General features: G+C 41.3%; 1 protein-coding gene across 1 annotated transcript in view; it reads left to right on the top strand.

Annotated features, from left to right (window-relative positions):
- Positions 1-1,840: 1,840 nt before the first annotated feature.
- MAP3K7CL (MAP3K7 C-terminal like) overlaps positions 1,841-23,483 on the top strand; it is a 34,807-nt gene continuing 13,164 nt past the window's right edge. The window contains exon 1 of the mRNA XM_021678025.1: positions 1,841-1,924. Coding sequence (XP_021533700.1) covers positions 1,916-1,924 — 9 coding nt within the window. The 5' untranslated portion in view covers positions 1,841-1,915. The remainder of the gene's footprint in view (positions 1,925-23,483) is intronic.

Genomic DNA, 23,483 nt, shown 5'->3' with positions numbered 1-23,483 from the left:
TGTTTACCAGTTTCATTTTCCGGGTGCTGGAAACCTTGAGGCAAATTTCCACCTCTCGCGCTTTATTTCTTGGTGCAGGAAAGCATTGGGAGATTTAGCCAGAAGAGGAGCGCTTTTCATCCTCTGATGTTAGGATAAAATGGGTCGGTGATGGGACAGTGCATAACAATCAGACTTTTTCTCTTAGCTACAACTTTAATGGGTTTTTTACTGTTTGTTTTGTTAAATTTGAGACAGTCTGTTCTATTCCCTAGGAACAGGTGGCTAACAAGATGGTTGATTCTAAGCAGAGGAGACTACACAGAAATGTATGTCAGAGCTAAGATAAAACATATCCTGAGTCAAGTAACAGCAATTTTATATTACCCTTTTCTTACGTTGAATGTTTCATGTTATTACTTTTTTTTTTTTTAACTTAGAAGGACATGACTCGGAGTGCTTTATGGTTCATTGCTATTTGTGGTTTTAAATGAATGGGCCAAATATGATTCTAACTGGGTGATAAACAGCTGCTGGTTTTTCTCCAAAGCTATACTAGGTGTTTAATATAATCCTGTTCTCTTTCCATACACTGGGTAGGATGATTCCATATGTATGTATGTCTAAATATACGTGTGTGTGTGTGTGTGTGTGTGTGTGTGTATGCATTTGAGTTTGCTCTATAAATAAGTGTAAAAACAAAATTCAGTGTTCTGGACACTATTTTTAGATACAAAAAAGTTATGGGAAAGAGTTGGAAACCTTGCTCTGAGAAAATGTCCTGATAAACAGTTCCCAGAATCTTGCTGAGGATGGTTAAAGAGATGATTTATATTTTGCCATTTTTAGAGACGTTTTCCTAAAAATATCACTCAGAGTTTTTGGTTTACTGTCTACATGAGAAGGAAAGTAGAGAGTTTAGGGAAGCATGATTAAAAATAGAAAAGTTACACATATGTATTTAAATAATGAAGATATCATGTATTTATAACAATCTCTTTTCCTTAGTCCCGTTGTACAAAAGTTATCAAATATCTTGGTAAAATGTATTTGGGCTAAATTCTATTATTATAACAAGGAAATATGCATGTATTTTTGCCCATCCCAACTCATCTGTAGGATGTTTTTCCATTCATTCGATCTTAGTTTATTAATGATAATTTCACAGGTACAGTAGAACATCAATAGCATGTTTTTAAGTTCTGTCTTTTGCTTGTATCATACATTGTGAAGATGTACAACCTGATACATGTTTGATAGGTTCACAGGCAGTTAATTAGATATTTAAAGCACATAATATTCTTACTATACGTGTGGGATATTTTAAAATAGTCTTTGGTATTCTTGAAGTGGTCCTTGATACTCATTCTTTATCACCCATTCTTTACCACTCCATAATTCAGATCAATAATTCAGGTCCAACTTAGGCTTTTGAGTGTGACAAGCTAATTTAATATGAAGCCATCTGATGCCCTATTAGGACTTCTTTATCCTCCTCAATTAAAAATAAAACACTATATAAGACCTGGAAGGGCCAGGGTTGGACTAGTCAGTGTGAAGGGATACTAAAAAAGTGAGGTGGGTGGAGATTTTGCTCCATCTTGTATATTTCATTCTAGATATGTATTTCCAAAACAAGTTTTTTTTATAAGCCAGAAAAAGAATTTTAAATGGGGCAGGTGAATACTTTCCATGTAGGGAAAGAAAGCTAGGAACTGGGAGTATCTTCAAAATAAGAAAGTAATGCTTACTAACTTTCCCTCCAATTTCCAAGATCCTCTGAGTATTTGAGGGATGACTTGGGTAAGTGACAATGGCTCTCTCTTGTCCTTACAGCTGGAAGACCCAGAGGAAGGTCAAAGCTCAGGTGCCCACATGATCAGCACAGCCAGGGTACCTGCGGATAAGCCAGTACGCATCGCCTTCAGCCTCGATAATGCTTCAGGTACGCTCTGCATGCAGGGAGAGGGCCACCTCCCTGCCCGTCACCGCTTTGCAGTCATCTTTTCCTGTTCCACAAAGGGTGTTTAAAAATGGATGCCTGGGGATGCTTGGGTGCCTCAGTCGGTGAAGCATCTGCCTTCAGCTCAGGTCATGATCCCGGGGTCCTGGGATCGAGCCCCGCATCGGACTCCCTGCTCCACGGGAAGCCTGCTTCTCCCTCTCCCTCTGCTGCTCCCCCTGCTTGTGCTCCCTCTCTCTGGCAAATGAATAAATAAAAAAAAATCTTTAACAAAAAGAAAAAATGCATGCCTGGCATGACCTAATGATGGGGCGTGTGATTTTTCATCAAGCATTGTTGGAGCGTGGCTTTCAGAAATGCCTCTGGTGGTGCCGCCCCAGCCTCCGATCCTCTGGGTGCTTTAGCACATTTCTCCTTCCTTTTTACTTTCCCCATTTAGCTTTCTTTTTTTTTTTTTTTTAAAGATTTTATTTATTTATTTGAGAGAGAGAGTGAGAGACAGAAAGAGCACAAGAGTGGGGAGCGGGAGAGGGAGAAGCAGACTCCCTGCTGAGCAGGGAGCCCGATGCGGGACTCGATCCCGGGACTCCAGGATCATGACCTGAGCCGAAGGCAGTCGCTTAACCAACTGAGCCACCCAGGCGCCCTAGCTTTCTTTTATTATAAAATTCCCAGGGCTATAACAATTCCTAATGATTCCAACGTATGTCATCATTGAAACTATGTGAGGAGACGTTTATTAAAGCGCTGGCAGTTGGTTAGGTGATGTAAAAATATCATGGTTCCAGCAGCATTTCTTGGAGCCCAAGTTCCAAAGCCTGGTTTCTCACTGGTGCTTCCACAGTTCAGGCTGAACAAACAGACTGCAGCCAGAGTGATGAATGGGACAGGTGAGGCAGACCCTCTTGAAAGAGTAAGGTCTGAGGTGAGGCTGCCATACTTGGAGCCCTTTGTCATGGCTCCCTTCAGTGACCTCTTAACACACATATTGAATTACACCACCTATGACGGGGACCCCAGGTGGTGTGAGGTCACAGACGTGAGGAAGGGAACTCTTGGATCTCTGTCACTGGCATCAGCCTTGGCTCTCAGTCTGTCATCGGTTAAAATCCACAATCACACGCTCAAACAACATTACTGTTTCAACCTTGGGTCGTTTGAGGGCTGATTCTGTTTACCTATCAATCGATCAATCAATCAGTCATCTATTTTTCTTCCTACACTGCCCATGTAGGGGTAATATTTTAAGAAGTAATAATTGACAAGAAGCAAGTTTATCCCTAAAATAATGCAAAGTAAGATCTGGGCTCTGTGAAGTCTGGCATTATACAGCCAATTCAGGCTTTACTTATATATACCAAGCGATTATGGTGGTGGCCCGTCTGCCCCCGTTTTCCTGGATTGTGCAGCCCCCAGTGGAGGATTTGTTCTAGAGTAAGATGAGGTGAAGCCTTGACTCTTCATTGTCTGTTCTTTCAACCCTCTTCCCATGGCCTGCTGTTGTCCTGTATCTCCACTCGGGTTGCCTTGAAACACAGTGGTGAAGGGAAATACTCCCAAAAGGCAAACCAATCCATCCCAACAAAGAAATGATGACTAACATTAATTGCATTTCTTTTGTATTAGGCATTCATATGTATTATTTCATATCTCTAAAATAACCATGCAATGTAGGGGCGCCTGGCTGGCTCAGTGGGTAGAGCATGTGACTCTTGATCTTGGGGTCCTGAGTTCAAGCCCCATACTGGGTGGAGAGATTACTTAAATAACTAAGTAAATATTAAAAACAATAACTATGCAATGTAGACATTAGTATTGCCAATTTGCAGACACAGAGCTTGAGGTCCAAGGACCACACTGTTAGTAGGTAACAGAGTTATGATTTAAATGCAGGTCTCTCGACTTATGAATCTGAACTCTATTATTCTATATTACTACTCTAAAAAGAAAAAGAAAAGCCCCTCCTGCTTTTATGCATTTCATAAATGTTAAGATTTTGAGGAATAGTTCATGCTTGAGTGGCTAGCTTTCAAGACAGATACATGTAAGCTCCCAAATCTGGGAGAAAGAAGTATAATTTACTTCCTTGTGATCATGTCCCATGTGAGCAGAACAAGTGTTGTTACAATCAGCAGTCTTACAAAGACAATTTCAGTATATAAAGCTTATTTATTCCAAGCAATATTATTATATCATAATTTTGGATGAGACAAATAAATACACTGTTTCATCTTTATTAATTTAAGATTTTATTTATTTTTGGGAGAGAGAGAGAGAGAGAACATGCACGAGCAGGGGAAGGGGCAGAGGGAGAAGCAGAACTCGCCACTGAGCCAGGAGCCCGATGTGGGATTTGATCCCAGGACCCTGGGATCATGACCTGAGCCAAAGACAGACGCTTAACCGTCTGAGCCACCCAGGCACCCTCCTCGTCTTTATTTTAACAAAATTTAATTTATGTACAGAAAAGAGCCATGGAGAGGTGAATCTTGATCTTTGGGTTGCATAAATAGATTCTTCCTTGAAATACAAAATACACAACTTGTCATTAATTTGCCACCATCCTTTGAAGGATATCGGCCCCTGACTAGGAGCTCTTGTATGTTTTTTTAATCAGTCAATTTAGATTGATTCGTTCCAGTCTTTCAAATGTCCCAAGAATGCCCACTTTTGAAATTCATGTTTTTTAATACGGTAGCTTCAAAAAGGGGTTGTCATTTATTTCAAGTAATTCCTACTCTCTAGTTCCACAAAAAGATGCTTGGGAAGATTTATAAAGAAACTGCTAAAATTAAAAAAGAACTTTTTCCTATGATCTATGTGTCCTCATATCTCTAAAAAGGCATCTAACTAGAGAATCCAAGGCAGGAGTGGGTTTCTGTGTTTCTCAACCTTTCTTAAAATAATGACCTGAGAGCACTCACCAAAAATACATGTTCCAAGGCCCTACTCCTATATATTCTGGGGCAGTAGGGACAGATGGAGGTCCAGCAATCTGTATTTCTGCATGCATATGAAGTTGTGAGTGCACAGAAAGATGCTTTGCAGATATTTGGAGACACTCCCTCTGAATTCTTGACTATGGAGCCCGTGGAGTGTCACGGAGAACAACACTTGCCATCACGCATGCTGTGCATGCCTTTTGAATTCCAATGCATTCTGGACCACACATTTAGGGGGAAAACAAAGGCAAGCATCCTAGATTTCCATAGTAAATAGGGAAACTAAGATGGAATTTTGGTAAGTAATTCCATATTTATGGATTTATCACTGAGGGGTAAGCAGAGTCCGTGAGAAAGGAGTGCTCATTCTTTTCATTATATTAGGCTTTTTTTTTTTTTTTGCATATTTTTCTGAGATGATTTGGTGTAGAGGTTAAGGACATAGGGCTTGGAGTCCTCAAGACATGGTTTCTAGACCCATCTCCATCACTATTTGTGTGATCTTGGGTAAGTCACTCAATTTTGCTGAACTTCAGTTTCCCACAAGGTGTATATAGTGATAATTCACACAGTGGTTGTAAGAATTAAATAAGACTATATAGGTAAAGCATTTAGCATAGTGCTTGACACAAATTAAGGACTCGACTGGTCCCTGTACCTATGATAATTGATTCTGGAGTGTTAAGGAAAATATAAGCATCTCAAGCAGTTTTAAGGATTTGGGGTACCCCTGCCTCTCCTCTTATCAATTAGCTGAACTTAGTTTCTATGCCTTAGTGCTCTCCCAAAGGTGGGTGAGATGTGCAAATACCAAGTATGGCATGATCCCTCCTGTGGGTTTCATAAGGCAAAGAGAGTTGAGGAAAAATGTGTGTCACCCAGAGCAGATGGGAACAGCTTCTTGGGAAATGTGATAGTCAACCTGCTCTTGAAGACAGGTGGGGTATTGACAGGCAGTGTAGGAAAGGTGCCATCTCTGGGTACCAGGTACCAAAAATGGGGGCTATCCAACTTTTAACCATTCTTCCTTTTCCTTTCAAACAAAGAGACTGAGCAAAACCTAAGAGTCAGGAAGAGCATGATATATCCATCAAATAGTAAAATTCTTGTCAACTGGAGCAGAGGTTTGAACGGTGGAAGAGTGGCATGTCATTTAACGAATGATGCTTTGAGCTTTGCTTTGAATATCTGTGTATATAGCCATCAACTAGAGTTAACAATATAATCCTAAAAGTTCAACAACAGAGTTTGGAGTTGATCAGGAACAATCGAGTGTCAAAAGTTCTTGAGCAAGGAAATGATAGGATGAAAATGGTAAATGTTCGATTGGTGGAACAGTCTGGAATGTGTAGAGATGAGAGAATGGAAGAGGCTTTTTATAATGGTACAGAGACAAAGTACCGAGTGCCTGGATCAGACGATGGAATGGGATGACTGAATTCAGAGTACATTAGGAAGGGAGGGTTGAAAGGACTCGGTGACAGACTGGCTTTGGATGGGGAGTTGATCATGGCTTATTGATGGCAGAATGTGCCACAAGACTCCAAATAGACTGTGGACCTCCAGGGGCTTAAATACAGGAAGCAGATTTTTAAGGGGGGAGAAAAAGCCCTTTAAAATACAATCACCACTTCTAGCCTATCATCAGAAGCCTTCATTAAGTAACATTTAGCTAACCACAGTTCCTGGAGGCAGCAATGGCTATTTTTAACAAACTAATGATATGATTGACATTACTTCTAAACTGGGAATTCCAAAGAGTTAACTTTCTAAATTGGGACATTCATGGAGTTAGTTTTCCCAATAGAAAATATGCAGAAGAGAAACATGAATCCCATCTCTTGGGTTATTAGAGAATCACTGGCTCTTCTCCAGCTGGAGAGAATTTAGAGTTGGACTGACATGAGGATTTCATGTTCATTACTTGAGAGTTTTCTTTATTTCAGTCAAGCTATAAAATCTGCTACACTCAAGTGTGAATTTAGACCTCGGCTGTAGGGTTCTTTTGGTGGTTGTTGTTGTTAAGTTTTTAGGGTTTTTTTTAAGAAGGAGTCAAGAACACTAGTATCAGCCCAAGCCAGTAGCTTTCAACATTTTGTTTTTAAAAAATTCTTTCAAGCTATTAGAATTTTTCATATCTGGGCTTGAATTAATCATATGACATTTAGTTAAAAAAAAAATCCAGGACCCATTCTGTTGAGATCTCTTTTAAGTACTACTATTCTCCTTACATATCAGGGTGTTTGGGTGGCAGCGGGAATCATGTGGGGCAGCTGAAAGAGTGAACGTTGAATCTAATTTCACTGGACGTTGTGTGAATGTCGAATGTGCACAAACTGGTTCTCAGCAAAATCGTGATGCTGGTGAAGTGTCTCTTGTCATTGTTGCTTTCCTTCAATTTTTTCTACCTTTGGTACCTTTAGGTATTATTTCCCTCCCCCTCCTCAGGGCCCTAATGTGTCCTGTCTTCTCTTCGCTCCATGCTCTCAATCCTTGTTCCCTGGAAAGACTCTGGAAAACCTCATTCCCACTAAGCATTAAATGAATGAATATTGAGGTTTACTTTTAAAAAAAAAATCTCTGAGAGTGTTTTTTCTTTTTTCTATTATTATTATTATTTTTTTTAAATATCCACAGGGGAATCGGTAGGAAGTCAAGGGTTAAAGCTCCCCCTGGAATTTTGCCAGCCAGTGAAGAGTGAGGATGGTCTTTGGGAGAATAGGGGCTTGGGGAGCCTTTCTGAGCTCTTTCAAGTCACCTTTCCTAACTCTGACCCTGCGTCCAAAGCTGTCTCAGCACGCTGGGACCGCAAGCAGTCAAACTCCCTCATAGGTCTGGTGGGAGTTGAGGGGGGGAGGAGTCTCCTATATTTACATCTTTCATGAAGCACAGAGTTGAGAACCACAGTAGAAATGTAATCATTAAATACTATACAATCAATAATACAATATCTGTAACCACTTTGAGTTTGTTATTCCGATATCAGATGAAGGTTCTTTGAGATACAGCTGGATTTATCAGTTGGTATCTGGTGCTTAAGGCCCCAAAAGCCGGACGGAAGTCATTGTTTGTTGAATACCTAGATGCTTTTACTTATATCATCTCATCAATTTAGACTGGTAGCAACTCTGTGGGAAGATGTCATTATACCCACTTCACAGATGTGGACCATTGGCTAAGGGAGGTTAAGGAACTTGCCTCAAATCAAGCAGTTAATAAGTAGTAGGAAGGGATTCAAAGCCGGGCCCTTGGGGCTGTTTTTGCTTGATTACCCATTTGAAGGTAAGGGCCATGTAATGAGAGAGAAACATGATTGTTTCTGATAGCAAAGAGCTTCCTCAACAGCCATGGGAAATGGTGGAGAAAGGTTAGTTCTGGTATGTTTTCATAGAGCAGGAAAGAGGAAAAGTAGAGGTAAGTTTTATTTGGTGGTGTGCTGAGAAATAAATATACCTCCCCCTGGCTCTTTTTGAAGCAAATGTTTCTGGGCAAATATGTTATAAGCTAAATAAGTAAAAATATTCTTACAAAAAATAAATTGGTAAGATTCACAAACTCTTAGCTACAATAATAGTGGCTAGATGAATGTTTCTAAGAAACATAAAACCTGTCTTTAAACTGAATCAGGTCTCTCTATGTGGAGAAATCTCATTCAGTCTGTTTGATGTATGATTTTTTTTTTCAAAGATTTTATTTATTTATTTGTCAGAGAGAGAGAGAGCGAGAGAGAGAGAGAGCACAGAAGCAGGGGGAGCGGCAGGCAGAGGGAGAAGCAGGCTCCCTATTGAGGAGGGAGCCTGATGGAGGACTTGGTCCCAGGACCCTGGGATCATGACCTGAGCTGAAGGCAGACGCTTAACCGACTGAGCCCCCCAGGCATCCCTTGATGTACGATCTTGTTTGTAGGTACTGGCTGAGGTGACATGATGATTACTATTAATTATAAAGAATGGCAATCTGTTAGGTGTCAGACCAAATCGCTGCCTGTACCCATATCCATGTCTGTACTTTTAATTTGATGGCCCTGAAAGTCCAATGTGTATTAAAGGGTTCACACATCCAGTGTTTAACAAGCAGGAAGCAAAATTTCAAAAAGCTTTTGATGTGTCTCAAAATGATGTGATGCTCTAATGAGACCCAAGGTATACAGACATGTTTAAAAAGTTTTTTTTTGATATATTGGTAATGTAAACTGGCAGCCTTAGATCACTTATTTCTAAAACTAAAATACGAATCTTGATTTAGATTTAAAATGAAAGTACTCAAAGACCTTTCATGCATAAATTAACATTTTAAAAATAATATTTCATTTGGAAAGTGTTTGCTTTGATAGGGAAGTAAAAGGGAAACCCTTCTTAAATTCAGATTTAAATGAAGATAGAAAACCCAGGAGACGTGAGGTTGTGGCTGCACCAGGGAAATCTTTCTTAACCGGCGTGGGGAGAGCTAAGTAATCAGAAGCAGTGATTCTCACCCTGCCTCCTGTCTGTATTATTCAGATGAGAAATAATACCTTCAACCCTCACCATCATACACATACTCTCATATGCACACATCCACGTGCAGGTGCCTTGCCCCCCATTACCCCTTTGGTTGGGTTTATGCTGAAAAGGAATGGAAAGTAAGCTCAGTTATATTAAATATTCATTATTATTACTGATTATTTCCTAGGTGCCCGGCTTTAGGCTGAATGAATTGACATATGCATTCCTTTACTAATAAGTTTTTGAGACAGAAGAGGAGAAACCAAGTCTCGAAGAGATTATGTTGGTTGTCCACATTAAAAAAGTGGCTGACCTGAGCCCTACAGAATGTGGACTGACCCACTATGTCTTGAGTGGTTAGAAGCTTTTACAGTTTCAGGAACCTTTTTGCATGAGCCTTGGCACCCTAGCCGTTGCCCAAACCCATCTGCCTCCTAAGTGTGAGTCTGTTCCCAGTGCCCGAAGGATTATCTTCAGGACTCCAGCGGGCAGGATAGCTACGTAATTTGTGGAGGCACAGTACTAAAACCCAGGGCTACTTGCCCAAGAATTTCAAGTACTCTCGCTAGAACATTACACCAGGAGCCGCACCTGGGGGAAGGGCTCTGTGTGTCTGTGAGCACACGTGCCCCTGGGGCCAGCCCGGACTGCAGAAAATGCAGTCAAATGGAATGGATTCTGGGCAGGGCTGCCTCTTGAGTTTCTGGCTGGGGAGTGGGGTGGGGCTTGGGAATGCCCTCTGAGCGTGGTTTATCTCTGTCCTGAGGTCTTCTCTGTGTGGAAACCTAAACTCTTCCTGCCAAGGATTTGCCCGCAGTTATGCCCAGGTTGGAGAGCCCAGTGGAAGGGGGAGATAATGGATCCCAAGGTCCGGTCAAGATGTTGCCTAGAACAGTGGTTCTCAACTGCTGCTTTGCAGGCCTGGTCTGGCTTTGATGAAGTTGTCACTTCTCCGAAGTACGACGAAAGAAATAAGGGCACGGCAGTGAGGTTTTCTTGATGTGTGTTTGCTTTTGTCTCTAAAGCTAAATTTATCCATTATAATGGACACTTTTCTATGATTATGTTTGTCTTAAGATTTGGGGGCTAAAATGTTCTCTCTGTCATAAAGAGACGCTAATGATACATGGTAGGTGTTCTGAGTCATCTTCACCAGCTGAATAAAAAGTTGGACACTCTAAGGCATGATTCCCAATGTTTTGAGGAAAATTTCACTGTCTCATGAAATACAAAAGTCGGGGAGCTCATGGCCCAGAAAGCGAAGAAGAGCAGAGTAGTATAGGGAAGAGCCCTGCGCTGGGAAACACCCCTTAGTTTTACGAGACTCATTTCCTTTGTTGGGGCCCTTGTTCTTTGCTCTGCACGGAGTCCTGGACCAGATGATGGCTTAGCCCCGTCCAGCTGCAGCATTCTCTGAAAACTCTGACCACATAGCTCTCATTGCTAAATAACAGTGAGGATTTGGATTACAGACCCAGTGGGTCCCACTTAGCTGATTCACAGAGGAACAGAGAGAAGACAATTTAAGGAAATCTGAAACCAAATAACCACAGAAGCACCTCAACAGCTGTTCCAGGGATGCTGAGACTATGTACTATGGCATGTCATAGTGGTTGGGATACCAATAAGAAAGTTCTATCTTAAGTACCATTGACTTAGTCACGTGTTTTGCAAAACAGGCAGCGAACATCTGCTTATCAAAAAAACAACAACAAAAAAACACCAAAAAACAACCCTTTAAATTCTTTCCTTTATATTCCGTTCTTTAAAAATTTTTAGGATACATTTTGCTTGGTCCACTAAAGCCCACAGTGGCATTTTGAAAAATGAAGTCAATGAATTATTTTTTTAAATAATAATACATTAAAAAAACATGACAAAGTGATTTGCCAATTTAGCAAGAGCCTGAGTCCTTGCCTCGCACATCAAAGGCATTCAATGACTATTTGGTAAATAAATATATTTTAATAAAAATGTACTTGCATTCTGATTTTGTCATATTATAAGCATATCTGGTAACTGTTCTCCTTTTTAAAAAAAAAAGCCAAATTTGCCAGAGAGAAGGTCTCTTCTCTTGTATAGCTACTGTACAATCCACTCTGTGCTTCTGAATTGTCAAAACAAACCTAACTGCTCTCAGGAACGCCGATCCAATGTCACTGTCAAAATGTTTTACAACGATTTGGCCAAATGTTGGTGGAACAGCTGTGCTACTAGTCTGTCTGAATCATTTTCCTTCTTTCCTTTTGGCCCAATCCTGTGATTCATCATTCTGCTTTTAGAATACTTGCCTATTTTTAAAACCAGTCAAAGAAGGCAGCCACTGTTTAAAAGAAAACACACCGCACATCAACTCAGAGCAGCTTTGTAAGCAGCTTTGCAAGCCCTGAAATTTCTGGCCGGCAGGGATGCCAGACGAACCAGATGGCATCAGGCAGTGGAAGGCAGGCCTGGCTTTCAGACTCTCGGTCGTCTCCTTACATCTGTCTTTGGTTTTCTTATTTCCGCTGCCATTTCCCGCTTGGATTAATCCAACGTGAACCATTCTTTAACCAAAGTCTTATCTTTATTTTGCTTGTCATTACAACATCCATTACATGTTTCTTTTTTTTTTTAAGATTTAATTTATTTATTTAATTGACAGAGAGAGAGAGAGAGACAGCGAGAGAGGGAACACAAGCAGGGGGAGTGGCAGAGGGAGAAGCAGGCTTCCCGCTGCGCAGGGAGCCCAAGGTGGGGCTCGATCCCAGGGCCCTGGGATCATGACCTGAGCCGAAGGCAGTTGCTCAACCAACTGAGCCCCCCAGGCGCCCCTCATTACATGTTTCTATGTCAGTGAGTTAGACAATTTTTTTTTTAACTCAAGAAATCCAATCTTCAGCCTCGTCCACAAAATTATCAGCATGTTTACCTATAAGTGCCACGGTTTGACTATAGGTGATGATGTAGATTTCTACCATGTGCTGTATTAATTCTGGGGCATACCTGTATTGGCTATTTACTTTACTACAGTGAAGCCATTGAGTAACTTGCTTCTTCTTTTTTGTAATTAAGCAGGAAGGAGTGTGACTTCACAGGCAGCAAGGTGGATTAAATCCCAGGAAGACTTGAGCTCCCTTCCTGGCTGACTTTTAGGATTCTGGAAGGCACTATCTATTCTGGTACTTTACAGAAGTGGTTTCTCCTTCTAACAAGTGCCTGTTCGTCTGTGATTATTAGGGGTGGGATGCCAAAGTATAATAGGTTCCCATTTACCTGTGTCAAGTTGTTCTGGCCTCGAACTCAATGAACTGACATAATCATGATGTCTGGCTTATTGATATTTTATTGAGGTACATTTAAATGTGCCTTAGACCCAAATCAGGTTACAAACAACAGCTTTCATAATGAAGGCTACCTATAAAGGGTCGGTAGCAGCAAGTGAATATCTCTGTCTTTTGGCCAACTGTTTGCAGATGAAGGGGTGGACTTGAAGAGCCACAGTATCTGGCAGAAGTTGTCATTCTGAGTAGGAAGAGAGCCCTGAGAGGGCCTGGGGATCGGATCTCCTTGTGTCCTCTTGATTCAGTCCTCCAGCCTGCAGCAAGGGTCTTGGGGAGCTTTTCCCCATTTCTACCTCCTGTGTGAAGCAGAACAGAGTTAGTGAAACTGTGGGCAGCCACAGTCTGGCACAGGAAAAAGTGGATGCAAATTGGGCGATGTGTTACCATTGTCTTAAGCCACTTTTAAATGCGAGTATTATTATACTACTCTTGGCTAAAATATACCAGAAGCTATTAACTGCTGTGACCCTTGAGGTGTTTGGCAGAGGCAAAGACTGTCCTTGTTTGAATTATCTTCCTGGTAATTATCTTTGGTGCCTTCAAAGAACTGTACTGCCTTAGAAGCCAGGAGCTCCTTGCATGCTGCGTTTTATTCTGGACCATGCTGTCGAGGAGTAGGGAGAGGAGACTTGTTCTGGCATCGGGTGTGGCCCATAGCACATGCTCTTGTTCAAACAGAACAGCACATTTTTATAAACAGATTTGGTTATGATAGTGAGAACATGAAAGCCATGAACTTTCTTTTTTTTTTTAATTTTTTTTTTTAAGATTTTATTTATTTGCGAGAGAGAGAATGAGAGACAGAGAGCATGAGAGGGAGGAGGGTCAGAGGGAGAAGCAGACTCCCTACCGAGCAGGGAGCCCGATGCGGGACTCGATTCAGGGACTCCAGGATCATGACCTGAGCTGAAGGCAGTCGCTTAACCAACTGAGCCACCCAGGCGCCCGAACTTTCCTTTCTTTGTTACAGTGTAAAACAGATTTGGTTTTTAAACAATTCTTTAGCTTGTCTTTTGTCTTATTCTCATAGTCATCTGTCCCGGGGTAGGTGTTGCCAACATGGAGGGGATGGGAATGGATGGCCTAGCAGAGCCAGAGTCCGCCTGGACATATGAGGTTCTGCTGACAAGTGGCTGTGCTCTAGTCCTGTGGCTGGGTCACAGTATGTTCTCAAAGACATTTGGGGGTGACTTGGATATTTTATGCCAAACATCTCTCAGGTTTCCTCGGATGCTTCTGAGAACATCTTCTGATCCATTGACACCTGCCTATTGCCTGTCAGTCAGTGTAAGGCATTTGGGGACAGAGTGGCCATGGCTGTCTTCGCTCAGGTTCCCCCACATCAAGGCAGTGCACGGGGCCTCATGTGGGGACTGCTGCCTGCCGTGCAGGGAAGAACTCCCTGCCTGGTTGCTACCTGTTGCTCACCGGAACCCAGACGAGGCTCTAGGTAACTGCCTGGTGGTGGTGATTTGTGGTAAGGACATCAAAGCCCCCATTGGAGTCACTCAGAGTAGAGCTTCTATTTTTCACTAACACATTCTTCTGTCCCATTGAGGTTGTTCTGATCACCTCATTAGCGCCTTGTTAAAGCACTTTCCTGCATGCCAGGGAATCTGGTTTTGGCTACCCATGAGAATATTGTGCTTCTTAATTATAGAGCTACCAGACTGGACAGTTGAGGATTCTGATATTTGTTTGCAAAATTTTGGCCAGGCCAGCTATGCTCTCCAGGCTTCTGTTTGTACCCAAAATGAACAAGATTGTCCTCTGTATTCTCTGTGTCCCCACCTGAAGTGATGAGAATAATTAAAGCAGTATATACTGATGATTTAATTGTATAAATCCAAAGATGGTGAGAGCAGGACACCTACCAGGAGAGAAAGAGCTCTATAGTGAAGAATCCTTTTATTTTCATGTTCTAGATGATACACCTCCTGAAGACGCCATTCCTCTGGTCTTTCCAGAATTAGACCAGCAGCTACAGGTAAGGATCTATCCAGAGTCTTTCCTTTTTCCTCTTTAGCTTCACAAGATATAGTGAATGCACAAGGGACCTCACTGAGAAAAGACTGACTTGGAGACAGAGTGGGGAGTTTTCAAGTCATCAAGGATTCTGTTTCTAGAGCTCCAAAGTCATGTAACTCGCATGTAATATGCCTGTCTGCGTATCTGGCGATAACACCAGAATATGCAGAATTTACAGCGTAAGCAAGCTCCTATGTATCAGGAGCTCTGGAGCCTGGGAGCAGGGCTGGTTGCCATTGCCCCTGTGGCCCATTTTGATGAGTGATTTAGTGGTAAACTGTGCAGAGGTGACTTGTAATGGGCGGGGGTGGGGGTGGAGGGGGGCTTCAGAATAATCTTCTTTTCTCTCCTCCGCCCCAACCCCTCCCCAGTCCTCTGACAACTTTCAGTAGAATATAATTATTTTAAATTAAACATTCTGAATACTGTCTGGTTTGATCTGCGAGAAAACTATTTTGTGTGTGTAGTTTACAGATGACCTATCAAAGAGATCCCATTTCAGTACACCAGAGTCATTTGAAAGGAGCTAATTTATGACATTTCAATTTTCTTTAGATGATATATGGGGATTCCAGGCAAAGATGGCTTTAGGAAGAGGTTCTGTCCGAAGACCTGAATACTGGCTGTGGGCCAGACGTGCTCCTGAGTATCTCACTTTGCAGTCACACTTAGACAAATCTAATAGGGATCTTGAATCCTGCGCACAGACATTTACTTAGTCACTACTTTTTTTTTTTTCCCTCTAAGTATTGATTTTGAAAGCCTTTAGGAGGGGTCTGCAACCTCTACTACCTATCAGGCCTGATGTCCCCCATTGTCTTACACCCAGCAGTTCTTCCCATTTGTGGGTGTGACTGGTATCCTGAAGTCATTCACATGTGGGACCCCCAGTCCTGAACAGCCCTTGACAGAGGTGGGAAGAACCAAGAATGAGCCCTTGTGCAATCCAAAACAATGTCCTTTTTGGTGGGTTCCTGTTCTGATCTCAGTACCCAGGGCACTGAGTTAAAAACCTGGAAGTAGCCAGGTCAGATTGGAAGAGCCTGTATTCCAGTACTAGAGTGGTCTCTAAAATTAAAAAAATCGGGGCGCCTGGGTGGCTCAGTTGGTTAAGCGACTGCCTTCGGCTCAGGTCATAATCCTGGAGTCCCGGGATCGAGTCCCGCATCGGGCTCCCTGCTCGGCAGGGAGTCTGCTTCTCCCTCTGACCGACCCTCCTCCCTCTCATGCTCTCTGTCTCTCATTCTCTCTCTCTCAAATAAATAAATAAAATCTTTAAAAAAAATAAAAAAATAAAAATAAAAAAATCAACCCAACATGACTCAGGTGTGACTAGGCTTCTTGGAGGAGTCCTCCTTCTTACCCATTACCACGGTCCCGGGCATTGTCACAGTCCTCCAACAGAAACCCGCTCAACAGACCAGTATCAGTTCTGCAGAGATTACTGAAGAGTAGAGAAGGTGGGAGGGCTATGCTGATCACCACCCAGATGTCAAAGGACAGCTCTGTTCGCCCCTAAAATTTCCTCTGTGTTATCAGCCGTCTTATCTCCTCCTTCTCCTGCACCCCATGCAGGGTCTTCAACCCAGTTCCCCTAGCTCCTGATAGCTAACCATATCCCGAATATCGCTTTTTCTCACCATGGAGAAAGACTCAGCTCTCAGTGTGCTTTTCTGTCTGGCATGCTCCACCACACACACAACTTTCCCCACTTGGATTCTGTCCTTACAAAAGGGCTGTGCATAGGCTGCTGGTGGTATAGTTGGGATTGTAAGATAAAAACTAGATTTTTCCCCCCCGCAGTCCCAGGTTTTTTTTTTTCTCCTTTATTTTAATGTCACCTCAAAGCTATCTTATTATCATGGCAGTTAGATGAAAATAAGGAGTATGCATGTTTTGGAAATAGAACAGTAAAAACATATTTAGGTTCTGCTTCCTCCATCAAATGATGGATCGTGAATTCTATTTTTTTTGTATTGACAAATTTTTTTTTTTTCCTTTGGGAACATTAATGGTCTTCCCTGGTTCACGGATTGTTCTTTACAGGATTCATAGCGCCCCTGGCAATTCTCCAGACAATTTTTCTGTTAGAGCATCTCAAGATCCATTTGGATTTTATGGTTTTAATTGCATTTGACATATATATTAGAAATTAGGTCTATTTATTTATTTATTTATTTATTTATTTTTAAAGATTTTATTTATTTATTTGACAGAGAGAGACACAGCAAGAGAGGGAACACAAGCAGGGGGAGTGGGAGAGGGAGAAGCAGGCTTCCTGCTGAGCAGATTGCCTGATTCGGGGCTCGATCCCAGGACGCTGGGATCATGACCTGAGCCGAAGGCAGACGCTTAACGACTGAGCCACCCAGGTACCCAGAGAAATTAGGTCTATTTAATTATTTTAATCCAACGAGACTATTTCGTCTTCACTGATCCTTAACAAGATAAGCAGTTGAGAGGCTTCTTTCTGGCTCATGGGCTTTGATCTCCCCACCCCCTCCCCTTAAAATATGGTATTGCTTTACATCTTCATGACTGGAGGGAACATTCCCAGCTTCACACCTTAAATCATTTAAGTAAGTGCTTGTTTGTTGTGTGAAGGATATGACCAAGTTTGTTATAAACATTTACCAACTGTCAAGCCATTTGGTTAGGGTTGCCTCTGTCTGGGGCGGTAGCCTGCTACCTTTATTCTATACTCCAGGGCATGATTGGCTCAAAAACAAAACGGTGGGAATCGAGAGGGGAAAGCTAACACAGAAAATGACATCTAAAAGCACACTCTTCTTTCCATGCTTAACATAAGCCTATACATTTAAGTCATTCTGCCGCAGGACGTCTCTGTATTGAAAGTGATGAAAATGTTTTATGTAGCAAAGGAGCAATCCGTTCTGTGGAGCAGGCCCTCTTCAGAGTCAGTGTCATGTGCTCTCCACACATAGTAATGGCTCTTGGAATTGTACCGACCATCATGATCCTCTGCAGGAGAATGAAAGTTAGGTGACAAAGTACGCCAAGCGCCTTGTGATTGTCACTATTTGCTTGAGGATAAACTGACTCTTGATTATCTCCACAGGAGCCTTAAAAACTTGCCAAATGAAAGATAAAGGATGCCAGGTGATTACTGCCATCCCTACTCTTTGCATAAGCCTCAGATTTAAATCCCACTGTGCACATTGCGTATTGCTGGGCAAGTGACTCTGCCACGCAAACAATCTCACGTGAGCCTCGCCGTAATTGTGTAAGCTAACTATAATGTCTCCACTTTAGAGATGAGAAACCTGAGGTCAAATTTTGGTCTGAACCAATTTGCTATTTCCACCTCGATCTCGGATTCTGCATCTTGGTAGCTTTCTTTCCCTTATAGCTTTTGGGAAACGTATGGGCTTAAATTACTTTGATAAATAGAGGGTTTTTTTGTTTGTTTCTGGTTTGCGGGGTTGCCATAATGTGCCTATAGGACAACCTTGTAAAGTCGGTTCTGACTTTCTGATCTCCATTACACATTCTTGTGTTATAAAATGGAGCTATAAAGTAGCTATCTGGTAGATATTCTCTTACCAATTTGACCCCCTAGATTTTTCTGTTGCTTTGCCAAGAATGTGGACATGTTGGAGCATGTAATTCGTGGTGCTTCTATTTTCACAGAAGCCAAAAAAAGCCCTGTGTAAGAATAGCCGTGACAAACATTTCTCTTGATGTCTCTATTAATGCAAAAGTTGGGCAAGAGACTTTGGGGTAAGGTAGGTGTTAAAAGGAGCATCTCTTTATAATGTTCGTTTGTGGGCCTTAGGCCTCAGCATGGGGGCAATGGGTACGTTGATTCTATTTTATGCGGATTCCTTTCCTGGAACTTGGTTTCTAAATTCTCTCTGCCTATTAGAGGCTGTAGTTGGGTCGAGCTGGTTTAGCACACACTGTCCAGAGAAAGGAGGCGCAATTCTATGTCCACTTCTAAGAATGATGGAAAAAAAATCACTATTTTTCTTTACCAGAATACCTCCATCCTCACCCCCCCCAATAAAGATAACACTGAGATTCAAGGAATAATTTTCTTTAGGCTTTAATTTCCTTCTATTTGAAAACGAGATCATGCCCAACCTCCCTCTTTGTTTTGAAGGATGGTCTGAGTTGGCACCACATTTGTCTTGAAATTTAACCATGTTGCTGTGTTTTGGAGATCATCCTTTGACCTCTAGATGATCCAAAGCTGAGCTGTAATCTGGTTTTAATTGCATTGCAATGAAGAATATGCTTTTATCATCAGTAGAGATTATGGTAATGAATAAACCTCAATTTTCTGAACTGCAAGGTGGAGACAACAATATTGATCTCACATTGTTGTTGTGGGAATTAAATGTGAGAATGAGTAGATCTAGAACAGTGCTTGGCAAAATAATTGCTCACTTAATGTTAATTTCCTTCTCTAGTGTAATCGTTTTTTGAATGAAGTATTTAAGAACTAGTAATTTATTTTTGTATGTGTAAAATGACAAGAGAAGCATCTCTTTGGATATTTGAATTAGGGATAGAGGTTCTGATGCTCTCTTCTTTTCATTAAGCTAAGGTACTTTGAACAATTTTTTTTTAAGCCAAATTGAGCAATAGCTTCAATCCTTCTTAAAGTCCTCCCAACTAATCTGAGAAGACAGTGACAGGTGTCTCTGTGGTACACATTGAACTTGCCTTTACTCAGACAGAGTCTAGTAAGTCCAGAAACTGATGTCACCTCCACAAATAAACAATTTCCTAGCTTCAGTTGTGTGCTGTAATATCTTGTTATCCAAGCGGTCTCTCCAGAAATTTCTTTCAGGTCTTGCGTCAGTGTATTGCTTGATGTCTTGGAAAGGAAAATGATAGAAAATGGGGAAGTCTTAGCATTCTGGGATTCTGCTACACTGGTCTTGAACATCCATCTGGAAATGCAATTAAGAAATAATCCCATAGAAAACACTGAAACTGTCTGCATTTTCTTCCTCATACGCATGTTGAAAAGTATCTTATCATTCATTGGCTGCTTGTGACCATGTGGAAAATATACGCAGATACCTTGGAGCTTTACTATGGTACCTTACTTTTTTTTTTTGAGAAGCCCAGTAGCCATCCAACAAGATGCCTTGTTGGAAAAGTTTGAGACACTCTTGAGTAATCTCTCCCTTTAATATTGCTTACATTAATAAAAATGACATAAATGTCCTTCATTTCAGTGTCATAGAAGATATGTGGTATAAAGATTATTGTTGACTTTGGCCATCATGTAGATACTATAGAAATGCCAATTCTTAAAATATTTTCAGAAGTGTTTTAAATTCTACTATAACAGAGTTTTCAAATACTGCAATTAGTCCTGACGATGTTTTTTTCCATTTAGTTTTAACAAATTGTGCCTGTTAATTCAGGGATATTAAAATGCAACATAAATTTAAACCAGAGACCTCCATCCTCACCACCCCCCAAATAAAGATAACACTGACATTCAAGGAATAAATAAAAAGTCTGCTCAGCAACTGTAGAATATTTAGCTTCCTAAATATAATCTTCTGTGTGGGAAGCTGGGAGAGGAAAATTAAATTCTTACTTTTTTTTAAGTGGATGGGACCAGTAGTATTTGAAGAAGCCAAGTAGAAAACGGAAGTACTTAAGTTGGCTTTGTCCCTTGCAGAGAGATGCTTGGCTGGGTCCTTTCCCACGGGGCACTTTCCAGAGGACGGGAGTCCATTTCAGGAGGAGCTTGCTTTAAACCCTGGGCAGAGAGCAGAGATGGGATGGTGTGGCTCAAGCCGGCATTCTTGGAACAGGAGCCTGCGGTTTCTCTCTTACTTCATCTTGTTCAATCTGTCCTGTTGATTGGGGTGGATACGGGGGGGGGGGGGGGAGGTAGTAGACTCACTCACACCGTGTGTAATTTAAAGCCCTTACGAGCTCCATCCTCAGGCAGCTGCGGGATGGGGCGGACAGGGAGGAAAGGGGGTGGGGAGCAAGTGCCCCCTCCTGGGCTCTGACCTCATTCAACCCCAATCTGGGTCTTGGAAAAATGTGTTTCAAAGTTGGCTTGAGTTGCTGTTAGGAGAATATCTTGATTTAACCTTCTTAGAACTGGCTGTATCGTGAGTAGGCTAGATACCAAGTCATTGAGTCTGAAGAGTTGTTTCTGTGATCCCATAGGACTGACGCTCTAGTGCACGAAGAATACATTTACCTTTTCACTTTCAAATCAAGTATCTTTGGACTCCTGTCTTCGGAATGCAATAGTTCATCCTTTAGGCAAGCGGGAGAAGTGTATCCAGTGTGGGAAGATGTAGTGTAATTATGGAGAAAATAAGGAAATTTCTTTTTCTCCTGATGTGAAAAGAAATTCACTGTCAACATGAAGAGTTTATTTATTGCTCGCCTGTTCCCAGCACGGAACGATGACTACGAAAGCCTCCAGATGAGAATAGTCAAAACGAAGCAATGACCATTAAGGCAAAAATATGTGTAAATTTTTATTCCAAGAATCTGATAGATTTTTTTCATTTGGTTACCACCAGTATTGTCTTACGTTATTTTTTTAGTTTTCATTGTGAACATGTGTTAAGCCTATGCATGACTGATTAATTCATGAATGCCAATGTTTCAAATGTCACATGATTTAAACTTATCGATAGCTCCATTTTTGCTCTGGAAACCTGATTATTGTGCTTGAATTTTAGGAATCTTTTTCCTCAGGCAAACAGTTTCATTTTATTCAATGAATGCTAGTGGTCATATATTATGTCTTATTTTGCAGGGGTTATAAGAAGGTAAGAGAGAGTCACCTCAGTGAAGACCTTAGGATGCTACACACACACAAACACCTAGTATATCATAAAGCAATAACAGTGTTCTATATTGTACGGAACAACATCTCATTACCTATAGTTCTACTTTTTTGGGGGGTATAAACCTAAATATCTTAATACCCTTCTTCACCAGAATTCCTGTTGGGATGCAAACCATATGTATTTAAAAAATCCACATGGGATATGGATTTTAGGCTGGGATAAACGTCAAATACCTTCTAACGACAGCACTTCCTGCTGTCAGGGGGCACTTTGTTTTGTCTAATGACATTTAGGGTTTGTGGTGAATGGCTCTAGATATAAAGGGGTGAGAAATTTTATGTTCCCTGGAGAGCAATTTGGGAAGGAGAGAGCATTTGGGTGCATATGAAGTGAGCCTCAGATAGTGAATCCTTGCAGCAATTCTTGGAAGAAGAGTGGGGGCAGCAAGAAACTCTAATGACCATTTTCTTTTTTTGCATTAGCTTTTTAAAAAATTGTGGTGAAAACACATAACATAAATTTTACCATGTTGGTGACTTTTAAGTGTACATGTGAGTAATGTTAAGTCTATTCACATTATTGTGCAACTAATCTCCAGACCTTTTTCATCTTGCAAAACTGAAACTCTATACCCATTAAATAGCTCCTCATTTCCCCCCCACTTCCCTGCCAAGCCCCTGGCAACTAATGAGATGACTTTACAATGTTGTGGTGGGTTATGCAACATAACTTCCCTCCTTGCTTAAGAAAATCTGCTCTATTCTCTTTAATGCTTTCATACAAATTGGGAGAACTAGAAGTGGTGCCTAGTTATATGCCAGGTTGGGTGAAGACAGAGCTTGCGGGAGCTGGAGGCTTGAAGTGACACCTGGCATCTTTTTATTCCCTGAGACGCTGAACACTAAGTATTTTTGGCTTTTCCTTTTTTAATTGGCACTACTTTTTAATTGTGGAAAACCTTGAAAATAGTGTTATGTGTAAGTAGCTTGATCATCCTGCTAAGAGCATGTGAGGATACTGTATATATCCTGAAATACTCCCTATATTATATACCCTTAGCAACATGATCACACTACCTATACATAATATCTTCAAATTTCCCACAATTAAGAAGTGCCAAAAAAAAAGAACAAATGAAAAAACTTCCCACTTAATAAAAAGGATTGCAAGGTAGCAAGCTAAGGGGGGAAAAGACCCCCCTCTTCTTAAGAAAATTATATATGTAAATGTATAGTCTCTTCTTAAGAAAATTATATATGTAAATTTAGGAAAATTATATATGTAACTTTATTGCATATTGTTATACGTACACATACACACACACACACATATGTAACTTTCATTTTTCCCTTTTGAATCTAGCAGCAGGGGGGATTTCTTCCTGTACATGGCTATGTGCATTTATTTACTCTTAAGGACATAAACCCTTTGCATGGACTCCTAGAATCCTTTGGCTATCACATAGGTGACTATGTTGATTGTGTGACTCAGGGACCTACAAGGGGTGGCAGGTTATGGAATGAGCTGAATATAGTTTATGTGATGTTGGTAAGGACAGGAAATAAGATGCGTAGAGTCTCAGGGCCTTCCAGTGAGGACATGGGGCACAGATGATTTAATAGCAACTTGGCTAGGGTGCCCGGAGTAAATTGTTTTCATTCTCTTTACTGTTATACCTGGTAATTTGCCAGGGTAACAGGTGAAAATTGATGAGGGGGGTGGTGATTTCTAGGACATAGACCGGAAGAGCCAGGAGTTCTGAATTCCTTTGGCAAGAGCTTTGTCTCATGGGGTGCGTTATACTGTAATACTCTTGGGCAGTACTTTTCAATTTATTTCTATAAAGAAAGATGGTAATCGTTCCAACAGGCTGAGTTTATGCTACAAATGTGTTCATGGGGCAGTAGGTAAAGGCGCTTCATAATGCAATTATTATTAGATTTTCCATGAATCTGGAC

The sequence above is a fragment of the Neomonachus schauinslandi genome, chromosome 1 (genome assembly GCF_002201575.2).
Source record: "Neomonachus schauinslandi chromosome 1, ASM220157v2, whole genome shotgun sequence".
NCBI classification, from domain to species: Eukaryota; Metazoa; Chordata; class Mammalia; order Carnivora; family Phocidae; genus Neomonachus; species Neomonachus schauinslandi.
This window is presented reverse-complemented; position numbering and strand designations above follow the sequence as displayed.